Raw genomic sequence first — 13,997 nt, 5'->3', positions numbered from 1 at the left:
GGGGACACGGGTTCGAGCCCTGGTCCAGGACGATCCCACATGCCGCGGAGCAACTAAAGCCCGTGCGCCACAACTACTGAGCCCACATGCTGCAACTACTGAAGCCCATGCGCCTAGAGCCCGTGCTCCACAACAAGAGAAGCCACTGCAATAAGAAGCTGGCACACCGCAACGAAGAGTAGCCCCGGCTCGCTGCAAAAGCCTGTACACAGCAACAAAGACCCAACACTGGCAAAAATAAATAAATTTATTTTTTAAAAAAAAAAAAACAGAAAAAACAGTCAAGTAGAATAATAGCTGTTTTATGTATATGGATTTCTCCCATAACCCAAGTTTCTACTCGCCTTTTTCCCAGGACCCTTGGTCACCTGAATCCCACCACATCCTGTGCTTGATGAGAGTTCCCGAATGCCTCTATTTGAGCATACCTCAGCTCCTTGTTTTGATCCCAGAAATACCCTCACCTATCCAGGATATTCTAAGTGCCACAGATGTTTAAAAGTCCAGTTCATTCTCCCAGGCAGCCCTTAAAGGAAGTAGATAGATATTCATGCATTTCTGCCAGATATAAAACTCTCTCGTTCTTGGCCTATATAATGCCACTGTTTCCTGGTTTTCCTTTATCCCTTGATTGTTCATTTCTTTTTTTTACAGCTTTCTTTTAGTTTGCTCTTCACACATTTTGGTGCTTACCCAGGTTCCCTCCTTGGTACTTTGAGATATTGTACACAGAATCTGAAAGATCTTATTCATGCCCAAGTCTTCTACATCAGCTATATACAGAGTCCTCAGTATATTTTTACCTCCAGCCTAGATATCAAAATGTCTAAAACAGAACCACTTTCTTTCTCCAGTCCTATTCCAACTTAAGTTTGTTTGAATTGAGAGGCATTAGAAGCATCAAGTGTATTGTTTTTGTCTCTGAAATATTTATAAATTAAGAAAAATTTACTAAGGCATACTTTTGTGTCTCTGTAGTAAATCTGTTGACAGTTTATAGAAATAACTAACAATATCTACTTCCAGAGTGCTGGTGTTAGTGACAAAATATCGAGAATATTATTAGTTTAACAACATATTTATTGAAAAGAGAAAATGAAATCTGCTATTCAAAATCTACAATTTGATTTCTTTAAGTATTTATAAACCAGAATCATATGACTGACTACATCTAATACAACAAACATGAGCCTTCCTCTCCAGATCCGTCTCCAAAAACTCCATGTACTCTGAACAACTGATTAACTTGCTTACTGTAGCCATACTGAAAAAATAAAGTATACTGTTTTTATCAATCTTATGCTCTTGGGATTTTATTTTCAGTTAACAAAGTATTCTTTGTGGAACACAATAAAATTCTGCCACTTACCTCTATTTCATGAATAAGAAAGAAGATGGACTAAGCATGTAATACAAACTCACACACATATAAAAACTTGAGCACATATCCCGAAATAAAGCCCTGACATAAGCTGAATGAACACTTTTCTGTTAATACTCATTTACTACTTTTTAGAATTATTTTTTCATTTACTGAAGAAAAATAGGGGCCAAACTTTTATTTTTTTGCGGTATGCGGGCATCTCACTGTTGTGGCCTCCCCCGTTACAGAGCACAGACTCCGGACGCGCAGGCCCAGTGGCGATGGCTCACAGGCCCAGCCTCTCCGCGGCATGTGGGATCTTTCCCAGACCGGGACACAAACCTATGTCCCCTGCATTGGCAGGCGGACTCTCAACCACTGCGCCACCAGGGAAGCCTGACCCAAACTTTTAAAAAGGTATATGAGAAAGGTTTAAAATTCAGAACACTCTACACTCATTTTTTTCCTTCAAAATTAGGAAAAGGCTACCACGATTTGTAGTTGGAGGTAGATGACCATATAAATCAAAAATATTAGTGTACACTCTGAGGGCCTCTACCCTGGCTCACTCTCAAAATCCAAATTAAAAGATATCAGTGTAGCAAAAATGTTTCTTAATTTCCTTTAAGGTCATTAGTTTCTTTAGGCCTCTACAGAACTGATATGGGAGACAAAAAAATTAGAGAACAGTTTATAGGTTTTAACTGGCTACCTTCCACAGTAAATACCAAAATGGAAATCAAACAGGAAAGAACTGTTGAGAAGTGTTGGTGTACAGTTAACATCCTGAGCATTTAAACACTTAGACCTAAACCCACCTATATAGGCTTTCTGATCTCCCTTAGAGAAGTATGCAAAGGCATTCCAGAGACTATAATAGCTACTACATCTTGGCTTAGTTGTTGTAAGCTTTTACTTTTGTAAAGAAGGATCTCATTAAGGTACAGCAACTCAATGCCAAGACACAACCATAGTCACCTCACCCAACTTTATTCAACTTCTATCAAACTTTTAAGGGGAAAAAATTGGTGAATCCTATACAAAGGAAGTCCTACTTTGAAGGAAGGTGAATCAGTTTGGGCAGATCTATGCTCGAGACAAGACACAGTATAAGTCATTCTAACAGTTTTATTACTTATCTTCCACTGTGTCTCCTTTTAAAAATAATTCAGTAACTCAATCTTTTTTTTTTTTTTGCGGTACGTGGGCCTCTCACTGCTGTGGCCTCTCCCGTTGCGGAGCACAGGCTCCAGACGCGCAGGCCCAGCGGCCATGGCCCACGGGCCCAGCCGCTCCGCAGCATGTGGGATCCCCCCGGACCGGGGCACAAACCCGCGTCCCCCACATCGGCAGGCAGACTCCCAACCACTGCGCCACCAGGAAAGCCCCCAGTAACTCAATCTTAACTCCACATTGTAATAGGAAAACCAACATTTAGTGAAGACCAAGTATGTGCCAGGTCCTATATGTAACATTTTCACATACTTTATTTCATTTAATTCTTAGGACAATACTTAAACAAACAAAAAAAACCCCAAGATCAAATAAATTAAGTGGCTTACTCACGACTTCAGAGCTAGTAAGTGGATGAAAAGGATTTGAAACTAAATCATTCTGACTCCATCTATATTCTTTCCATACTACCATCTAACTGACCTAGCTACCCTGAAAGAAAAGAGAGGGAAAAGGGGGGATAGGAATATATAGTGATTTTAACTGCTATAAATGAGAGCTTGGTATGAAAGTAAGAAAATCTAGAAAGAAATAAACTCAGCTTTGCCAGTGATATTATTAAACATCTTCACATAACCTCTTTAACAGGCATACAATTTTTGACAATCATATTACCTGTTCAGTCATTAGAAAACTGAAATAAATCTTAGGAACAGCTAAAATTTTAGTTGCACCACATACCAAAAGATGAGCTATAGTCAATTCATGGTTATGCTCACTGTTCTGGTATAGTATACTACTGAAATTTTATCTAAATTGAAAAGAATTTTTTATAGTACACCATCAAAAAAGTCAGTTGCCATACATATGCTACATACTAAACAAAAGAATGAAAAAGAAAACATAAAATAAAACTAAGAAATACTCAGAATTTTTTTGTTTTAGTAACAATGAGTAAAAGATAAGTATCCTTTCAAAGAAAATGTGACGTACAATACCTGCGGGTCCTTGGTGGTTTTGGAGGGGGAGAATCTTGTTTGTCAGGATCTATGGAGCTGACCATATTTTCAGTGTTAATTTCATTCTGCCAAGAAAAAAAAATGCTTCATTAAAGTTAGGGGAAAAATAATTTTCCTTCCTCATGTTTCAAATAAATTGTTATTGGGCTTGTGAATTTTTAAAACAATGCTAATTTTGCCAAATAATAAAATAGGCGTTATGTCCTCTATATTTAAGCCCGAAAGAACAAATTCAATGAGAAAACTTAATATCAAAAAAACAGTCCATATCCAGTTACCAAGAAAATCAACCGTGTAGAGCAGCATTTCAACATATTTCAAATGCTACTGTTAAGAAACAGATTTCCCAAGAAAATAAAGATCCAAGACGATCTTTTTTTCAGGCATTACTACCACTAGATTCGTAATGTGCACACAGGGGGAAAAAAAAACAAGGTAAGTCTTATATCCTTCACCTTTCCCAGACTTTTTTGGGACTCCTGTTGCTACCTACTACTTTAAAAGGGATGGTCCTGAGTCAATACAGTTCTTATACAACCTATAAGAACCTCAGGTTGTATTTAGGATTCTAAATAGAGGAGATGTGAAATTATTATATAAAACATTGTCTTGAATTAGTTTCAGCCTCAGAAAGTACCTCATTTTTATATAGCTAGGCTATGTCAATTCTGGGCCAGAAGACAAGAACGGTTTTCACCCTTGCCTACATCTCAGATAATTTCAGGAAAAAAGCCATCTGCATATACGATAATCAATTAAGGAACTCTGAAACTGTAGTTGGCTTTTTTTTTTTTTTTAAAGTCACAAGACACTTCTACCATATCCATCATGGCATCTTCTTTGTCTATATAACTGTTTCTTGCCAGTGTCCTTTTCTACTAAGTACTCCCAACAATAGAAAACAGAGACCTCAAGTTTACAGCAATTTTTAATGGACCCTGTTTCCTAATATCAGATGCATTAGAAGTGTCTTACACATCTTACTATGCATCTTGTTCTGACCAAAACAAGAGTTACATTATGAGACTAAAAGCCTGCATCCTTAATTACAGCTGCCTATCAAATCGGAGGCATCTGTTGCAGGGATATCTGCTATAGATAGAATAACCACATAATTTATTGTCCATATCAGGGCTTTTATACCTGGACAACAAGTATAAACTGGTTTTGCCTCGGGTAAATCAGGAGTTATCACACTTTTAGATCCTCAGATATTACCAGAATTTAAAGACTACTCTCATCATAAAGATTCCTCTCACATATTAGTGATTCATTTGCTTATTTCTATTAATTAATCATATTCCCATAACACTCATTAATGTTTTTGTATCAAAATCTATAAATATTATTAAGTAGGTTAAAGAAAGATTAGTGAACCATATGAAACTGCTTCGACTGAACTGTTGTTTCTAACCTACAAAAACACATCAATTTTTTACAATTTCAACATAAACAGCCTCATGTCACGTCAAGTCAGGTTTTGCTGCCAAATATCAAACACACACACACAGACACACACAGACACACAAACCAACTGTAGGTTTTCAGTGCATTTTAGATTTTGGGACAGCAGGTAAGGCATTGTGGATCTATATGTGAAAGGCAATGAACAGTAAGCACTGGAAAGGATACAAAAATGTAAAGGACATAGCCCTTAACTTCAAGAACTGTACAGTCATCAAACAAAAAAGTGAAAGGGTACTAATAAAACCATAAAATGGTAAAATCAGTATAATGAAGCTATGAAATCAGAGAAAGGAGATGTTATAGGTGAGAATATTAAGAATATACTTGGGAAAATATTAAGAAGTTGAAAACATTAAGGTAGCATGTTGAATGGCATTAAGGGGTGGATAAGACACTGACAAAAGAGAACAGAGGATGGAAGTATGGAACAGGTAGGAATGGAACAGGAAGAGAAAGTAAGGGTATTTGTAAGCAAATGACTGCATGTGACAAAGGAAAGAAGGTGTCATGATGATTCCTCATTCTGGGTGAATGAAAGCTATTAACAGAAAGGGACAAAACAGGAAAAGAACTTCTGGGGGAGGTAAGATTTTTGAGCATGTTGAATTTCATATGATTAAAGGAATCCATGTGGCAATGCAGAACTACAACTCAGAGAGCCACTGCCCCACACAGCATGAACAAAACCTCCTAGTCACTGGACTTGAGAATAAAACAATGTTCTTCTTGGATTCCTAGTTTTTACCTACAATCATGTTTGCTGTAGTTTTATCTTCTGATCCTCTTATATGTACAGCTTTTGTCCCCACACTTGTCCTAATGTATACAGCTCTCTTTGGCTGCTTCTATTACCACTTAAAACAATCACCAACTTTTGAAGTTGAAAGGAATTTTAGAAATTAAAGAATCTACTGGAGATTAGGTTCTAGTGTATTCTCTTGTTTAAAGCAGAGCTTGCTAAAGCTATTCTTTTTAAACTTTTGACCACCTTTACCCATTTTGCTAAAGTGTATTAATATTTTTTGTGTATTAATATTTCCACATAACAGCTTTATCAAGGGCCACAAAAGAAAAAAATCAGAACCTAATTATCAAATATATACAAAATAAATATTAAAACAAGGTGCTTTAAAAAAACTTTACATAGGAAAAAAATTCAGAGTTCAGTAATATCACATCTAAAATGTACAACACAAGCATAACAGAAGGACCATAACACAAACTACTGTTGCTGTTAATCACCCTAGAACTGAAAATCCTGGTGTAAACAGGTGGTAGTATCTTTTATATACAAGATAAAAAGGCATGTGCGCATACCTTAGAGATGCTTGCTTACTGAAGTGTTTCTAAATCCCAAGTCAAATGATACTGAATTCCAAAATAAATTTTCTCTTTACATCTTCTACTCTGAGAAGTGATTTTAGTTGTAAATACCTCTAACAAATAACATTTATCATAGAGTCATATTGCTGATTAGCATTTCAAACTAAAATCTCTACAAAAATAATTTTGGGACATAGAGCTTTAAGAGCTTTTTTAAAAGTTCCTTAACTTTACTTCTAAATTAAGTTGTCAGAGAAATAATGGAGATTTATGATTGTTTTTCAGAGCATAGGTTCAGAAAGATAAGTAAGATATTTCAAATCATTTTACTCAACCACACAGCTCTAAGATAATTTTCCCCAAATTTTTAGATCCTACATTTTCTCTAACTGGGATTTATGGTTTCTAACCATATATAAACATATTATAAAAACAGTCATTTATATTTTAAAGTACCTAGAAAATAAGATTTCTTAAGAGGAAAACATTAAAAAGTTATCTAGAATGATATGCTATCTTTTCTCCTATCCACTTGTCCTTCCACGTTTTTATCCATTCATCCATTGAGATATATAGTACCAGACATTATGGTACACAACCTTTGGCAAAATATTTATTCTCATAAAATATAGTTTTTCAGAATGGATTCTATAGAAAATTGTTTTCCCTTTTGCAAAATAGGAAAAAACATCTTGTACAAATGGCAAATTCAGCAGTCATCACGTCAGCTTTAACAAAACACAAGGACATAATCTAATATTTTAAGTTCAGTTAGCAAGCAAACATGTAGTGTGTGGCTCCTATATAACCAGGCAATGAGATAAGAAAGTAGGATTGAAGTAACCACTATCTGCTATTGGATGCTATTTCATCTAATCTCATATAATGTATGATTTTTCTTGTATTCCTTAGGGATTTGTAAACCTTTGACCTATTAGAAAAAATCTATAACAAAAATGTAACTGTAGTGTGGAGTTCAGGCTAGTAAAAAGGAAGTTTAATTTTATGAATAAAACCTTAAAAAAAGAAAAATCAGGTAATGAGAAAAATGAAGATGAGAGAGTAATGCAATATTTTTCACATTTTTTTGGAAATAAAGATATTAAAACCTTTAAAAATACAACATTGAACATTGCCTTAAAATTTTTTTCTAGCAAAGGCAACAAAAGCAAATTTAAGCAAGTGGTATTATATCACACTAAAAAGCTTCTGCATAGCAAAGGAAACCTCAAGAAAATGAAAAGGCAACCTACCAAATGGGAAAAAATATTCGCATATCATGTATCTGATAAGGGGTTAATATCCAAAAAAATATAAGGAACTCATATAATTCAGTAGCCAAAAAAACCCACAAGTCGATTAAAAAGTGAGAAGATCATTTGAATAGACATTTTTCCAAAAAGACATGCAGATGGCCAACAGGAACATGAAAAGGTGCTCAACATTACTAGCCTTCAGCGAAATGCAAATCAAAACCACAATGAGACCTCACACCTGTCAAAATGGCTATTATCAAAAAGACAAGAAAAAAGTGTTGAAGAGGATGTAAAGAAAAGGGAACCTTTGTCTATTGTTGGTGGAAATGCAAACTGGTGCAGCCACTATACAAAACAGCATGGAGGTTCCTCAAAAAATTAAAAATAGAACTACCATATGATCCAGCAATTCCATTTATGCATATTTATCTGAAGAAAACAAAAACACTAACTCTAACTAAAGATAAAAAACACTAACTAAAGATACTTGTACCCCCATGTTCACTGCAGCATCATTTACAACCTAACTGTGCACTGATGAACAGATAAAGAAAATGTGGTATTAAAAAAAAAAGAAAATGTAGTGTGTACACACACGAATATTATTCAGCCATAAAAAAGAATAAAACCTTGCCATTTACAACAACATGAATGGAACTTGAGGGCATTACATCAAGTGAACTAAGTCAGAGAAAAGACAAATGCTGTATGAACTCATATGTGGAATCAAAAAACAAAAAACGGAACTCGTAGATACACAGAACACATTGGTGCTTGCCGAAGTGGTGTTGGTGGTGGCGCCCAAAGTGGGTGAAACAGGGTCAAAAGTTGCAAACTTCCAGTTATAAAATAAGTAAGTCACAGGCTATAATGTACAGTTTGGTGACTATAGCTAATAATACTGTATTTTATATTTGAAGATTCGTAAGAGAGTAAATCTTAAAAGTTCTCCCCACAAGAAAAAAAAAATTCTGTAACTATGTATGATGATGGATGTTAACTAGACCTACTGTAGTGATAACTGCACAATATATGCAAATATTGAATCACTATGTTGTACACCTGAAAGTAACATGTTACATGTCAATTATATCTCAATAAAAATTAATTAATTAAAATTTTTTCTAGCTGATTCACTTTGCTGTACAGCAGAAACACAACATTGTAAAGCAACTATACTCCAATAAAAATTAATTAAAAAAAGAAAAAAATTTTTCTATACATTAAAAAATTATTTCACTTCTAGAAATAAGGAAATGGTATAACTCTGAAGTATAAAAACCTTAACTTTGAAATTAATATTGCATTTATGGAAAAAAACAAATATTTTTCAATTAAAGGTTAAAGAAAAAGTAGCCTATTTAGCTTTTTTAAATATTAAAGGAGTCTCAATTTAGATAAAATTATACACAGTAATATATAAGCATTCTATATTATAAAATATTTGGCTTCATTGAGCACAGGTTATAACAGGCTTTAGTTAAACTAAAGGGAAAAGAGAGATAATATATGAGGCATAGTTGCAAAATGATTTCTATGTTAGCAAAGGAAATAAGAATGAGGTCACATATATGAATCTTAAAAATCTGAAACTATCACCTGTCTAATAAAGGAAATACACTGTCCCCAAAACCCATGGATTAATATTAGATTATTTTAACACACTGAGGTAAGCATTTGGTTAACAAATCTCTCATTTGTAACACCAAGAAATTTCAAATAGTCTTGCAAATTACCAAAACCATACAAAGGGGAAAAAGGAAAACAGTGGTTATAAATTTTGCCACTAATTTCCTCATTTTACTTCAGTTATTGAGGCTAAATTGGTTTATCATGCGATAGTCATCTTAGATTCAATAATAAAGATGTAAAGAAATTCATCCAAAAAAACAGCCTGATACCTTCAAGGATAAGACGATATATAGAGGAAATAAGAGAAATACTTTAAAAAGAGGCAGAAATGAGAACACTGTGAGAAAAGAGTATTTTTGTCAGGTCAAAAGTTTGAATATCCAATAAATTCTAATGCTAAAATGACAGTGAACTAAAACAAGACCCAAAGGGACCTAATTATGGTCCTATATTTCTACATGATTAAAAAGCATGTACAAAATAATGACAAAGCTTTATATCATCATGACCAAGAACAAAACAAAATTCATGTAGAATCAACTTAGAATTACTTTGGTTGGATGGAAGGGGAGAGAGAAAAATGCAGTTAATTTGTTAAAAGTAATTTACGCTTGAAACAATATTGAATTATATAACTTCTGACTGAGATCTACATTCATAACTATATTTTACTTAGAATATTATTTAACTTGTAGTGGAGTCATTATATATCCATCACAATAGAGATTCAAAGAGGAAGAAGGAAAGGGGTTAAAAAATCAAAGTTAAATAAAAATAATAACTGTAACGGATATTCTCAGATAAAACACAAGATGGCAATTAAAAAGCTAAATATCACATCTTGGTTAAAAGTTTTCTAAAATTAATAGGTGAAGAATACCTACCACTCCATCAGCAATTTTCTGGGCTCCATGAATTTCATATAGTTGTAGCTGTTTTTCAAACAGTTGGGCGATAGCTCTATGAACAAGCTCATACTGCTCCTATTAGGGAGATGAAATGATAAACAAGGGGAAAGACATTAAAAAAAATAAGAAGGCATTTATAAAAATACAGTTTATACAGTGAAACAAAAAACTATACCTTAGTTTGTACTGCAGAATGCCTCTGTGTTCTCATTTCTTGTATTAAGTTGAAAACATTAAATTCCTCTGGTATTTTCTAAAACAAAGAATTTAAAACATGAACTGTGGACAACTGTTCAGAAAAAACAGTAAAATAGTCTTCAACTCAGCTTTTCACACAGACCTTATATACGTGCTGGGTAACTGAAAATTTATTGAGCACTATCTATCATGCATCAGAGACTGTGCTTAGTCAAGAACTAATCTTGACACTCAGCACTCAAGCTAGTGAGCTAGATACATGAACAAATAAATGTCCAGCCAATGTATGGTTGCAGTACAGTGGGAATAAACATGCTGTGACTAACTCTGGTGTGTGAGTGAAAAGTGAAATATACATAAGCATGGCGGATTAAATGTATAATCTATTTGGGGAATTGAGAAGCTTGATGTAGATAAAACTGACTAAAAGACTGAAAGAAGGAGAGCAATTCAAAGGAGGAGAAAAGATGAGGCTACTTGGCATCAGACTGCAAACATAATAGGGTGTGAACTCATTCTATAGGCCAGTGTTTCCTGGGCTGGCTACATAATGACCAGCTAAGAGAGCTACATCTCTGGAGACTGTGAAACATCCTAGACAATTCATCTGTACATCTGGAATTATAACTACTGCAATAGGCAACCATGACATGAGCAGATCTGATATTCAGGTAACTTTTGTAGCAGGGAAGATGACAGAGTAAAAAGGGGAGAAACTGGTGGAGGCTTACTGAAGCAGTCCAAAAAAACAGAAAGGTAGATTTAAGGCACATTTCTGAGGCAGAATTACTAGAACTTGGTGATCAACAAGAATATTTTGGAGTGATAAAGAAGACAGAAGAGTTAAACATGATTTCCAGATTCACTGCTTGGGAGTCTTTATATACACCAGAAGATTTTTATATCATTTCCTAAACTAAGGCTTAAGATTATATTTATGTTATGTCAAACTCAATCAAATGGGGACTGTGTTCAAAATACACAACTTTTGAAATGACAAGATGTTTGTTTGCTAGTATTCAACCAAATGTCTCTTCCCACCCCAATTTTTTTTTTTTTTTTTTTGTGGTACGCAGGCCTCTCACTGTTGTGGCCTCTCCCGTTGCGGAGCACAGGCTCCAGACGCGCAGGCTCAGCGGCCATGGCTCATGGGCCCAGCCGCTCCGCGGCATGTGGGATCTTCCCAGACCGGGGCACAAACCGGTGTCCCCTGCATCGGCAGGCGGACTCTCAACCACTGCACCACCAGGGAAGCCCCCCCAATTTTAATCTTTGACTTTTATGTTAAAATGTGTTAAAATCTAGCATTTTTATTCACTTAAAATTTTTCATATGAGTGTTAGAAGATGATTTGTTTAGGGGGAATACAAAAATAAAATTTAACAGAGGGCTTTTTGAAAAACTATTTAAAATTTAAATACTCTGGGGCTTCCCTGGTGGCACAGTGGTTGGGAGGCCGCCTGCCAATGCAGGGGACACGGGTTCGAGCCCTGGTCCAGGAAGATCCCACATGCCACACAGCAACTAAGCCCATGCACCACAACTACTGAGCCTGAACTCTAGAGCCCGCAAGCCACAACTACTAAGCCTGTGCTCTAGAGCCCACAAACCACAACTACTGAAGCCCGCGCGCCTAAAGCCCGTGCTCTGCAACAAGAGAAGCCACTGCAATGAGAAGCCTGCGCGCTGTGATGCAGAGGAGCCCCCACTCACTGCAACTAGAGAAAGCCCACGTGCAGCGATGAAGACCCAATGAAGCCAAAAGTAAATAAATAAAATAAATTTTAAAAACAATTAAATATTCCCTAAGCAAAAGTGAAAAATGGAACGAAGGCAGGGAAAAAAAGAATAGAAGGAAGAAAGAAGGAAAAAGAAACTAAATATTTTATTATTTCTATTTTATATGACACAGATTGACAAATTCATAGAAACTATAAAGCTATGAAGAATAAAAGCTTCTCCCTAATGTATAGAAAATAAACATACGATAGAACCAGCAAATAAACCAAATCCACATACAATGAGGAGACTTGTGCTTTTCAAATCTGTAATGAGGGCTATGTCTTTATATTCTCCATAGTATTAAACCCAATTTCTTGGAAACAGTACTGGCAGCAACAATAATACCAGGGATAGTAAGAGAAACGAACACTCAATTTAGCACTTGCTACACGTCACACATAGTACTGAGGAACTTTACAAACTTTCTTAAGAACTTATTTAATTCTTTGAGTTGTTAACATCATGATTCCCATTTTCAGATAAAGAAATTGTGGCACAATGAGATTAAGTAAATCGACCAAGATCCCACAGCTAGTAAATGAGAGAGCCAGAGTTTTAATCTGGGAAGTTTGGCTGCAGTTATTAGCATTCTTAACCACCATACTATATAATGTTTCCAGTTAGGCATAAATATTTACTGAATTGATTATACTTATACATAGAATAAATATAAAAGGCAACAAGAGTGCTGTATTTGGAAAAGTCAATGCAGAGTTTACAGGCCTAATGTAGGTATTAATTCATCCAGAACAAATGGATGACAATATGTTTATCTTGCTGCCCAGTGTATTACCTCAAGGTAATATCCATCATTTATACCTTTCACTGCCTTTATCTCTTACGTAGCAAAGCCACTTCTAAAAAAGTAACATATGTATAACAAAACATATGCTATAATTTACTGCAATTAATTATCAAGTTTGAAAATCATAACAGATCAACTAGATATAATGATACATAAAAATTATTCTTACCCCAGCTTTTAGTAAATTCCACGTATAATCTATGGCACAAATGGCACCTGTTCTTCCACAGCCTGCGCTATAGATATAAAATTTGAAAAAACAATTTGATTTTTGTGATAAAAGAACCGTTAAATATATGTGGGTGGACATGTTAATATTCAGAAGCAAAAAATCATTTAAGAAATCTGACAAAATTCTACTTATTTAGTAAGCAAACTACAACTTAAAGAGTGTGCATGGCAAACATCCTTAACATTAAGATTTATATCTTGTTTTCATTTAATTTAAGGAACTTCCAAAAGTAACTCACAGAATACCTAGAAGCCTTCACTTTGAAAGTCTGTCTACCTCAGAAAACCTTGTCTAGCTAACAAAATACCTTGCAGATATAAATTTATACTATGTTCTAGATGGCTCTGGTGCTTTAGAGTAGAGGAGAAAACTACATCATTTCAATTGCAAAAGGTACAGGAAAGACGAAGAATGCTACAAGCCCTAGAAACTGGTTTGAACACCAGCAGTGATTTCACCAAAGAAACAAAAGCCACTAATGCTCTCTAATCTCCTGAAGAACTAATAGAACCTGGAGAATGTAAAGTAAAATACAACAGGTTAGTTATTTTAAAATATGACAGAAATACTTTAAAGCAACTGATTTTCAGCTAGAGGGAGGCATATGCACTTAAGGATTGAGAATCACTATGAGTAATTAAAGATGTTACTGACATCACTAGAATAATTTTAGGCAGAAAAAAAGTTGGGCAGCACTTTAATGTGTATTTTGAAACTTTCAGAAGTAACAGTAGTTTGTTAAACATGTAATCTAAGAATTCCTGATAAAGTACAGTATAAGCAACTTAGTATGGTTTTTAAAAAGGTCTTAACAATAAACATTAATAATATTAATTTTA

General features: G+C 34.8%; 1 protein-coding gene across 1 annotated transcript in view; it reads right to left on the bottom strand.

Annotated features, from left to right (window-relative positions):
• The window catches only part of PTPN12 (protein tyrosine phosphatase non-receptor type 12), an 87,012-nt gene that overhangs the window by 17,823 nt on the left and 55,192 nt on the right, over window positions 1–13,997 (bottom strand). Inside the window, exons 9-12 of the mRNA XM_065883744.1 lie at window positions 13,096–13,162; window positions 10,317–10,394; window positions 10,118–10,216; window positions 3,535–3,620 (exon numbers count right to left, since the gene is read on the bottom strand). Of these exons, the coding sequence (XP_065739816.1) occupies window positions 3,535–3,620; window positions 10,118–10,216; window positions 10,317–10,394; window positions 13,096–13,162 (330 nt within the window). The remainder of the gene's footprint in view (window positions 1–3,534; window positions 3,621–10,117; window positions 10,217–10,316; window positions 10,395–13,095; window positions 13,163–13,997) is intronic.

This window comes from Phocoena phocoena, chromosome 9 (assembly GCF_963924675.1).
Source record: "Phocoena phocoena chromosome 9, mPhoPho1.1, whole genome shotgun sequence".
In the NCBI taxonomy this organism is placed as follows: Eukaryota; Metazoa; Chordata; class Mammalia; order Artiodactyla; family Phocoenidae; genus Phocoena; species Phocoena phocoena.
This window is presented reverse-complemented; position numbering and strand designations above follow the sequence as displayed.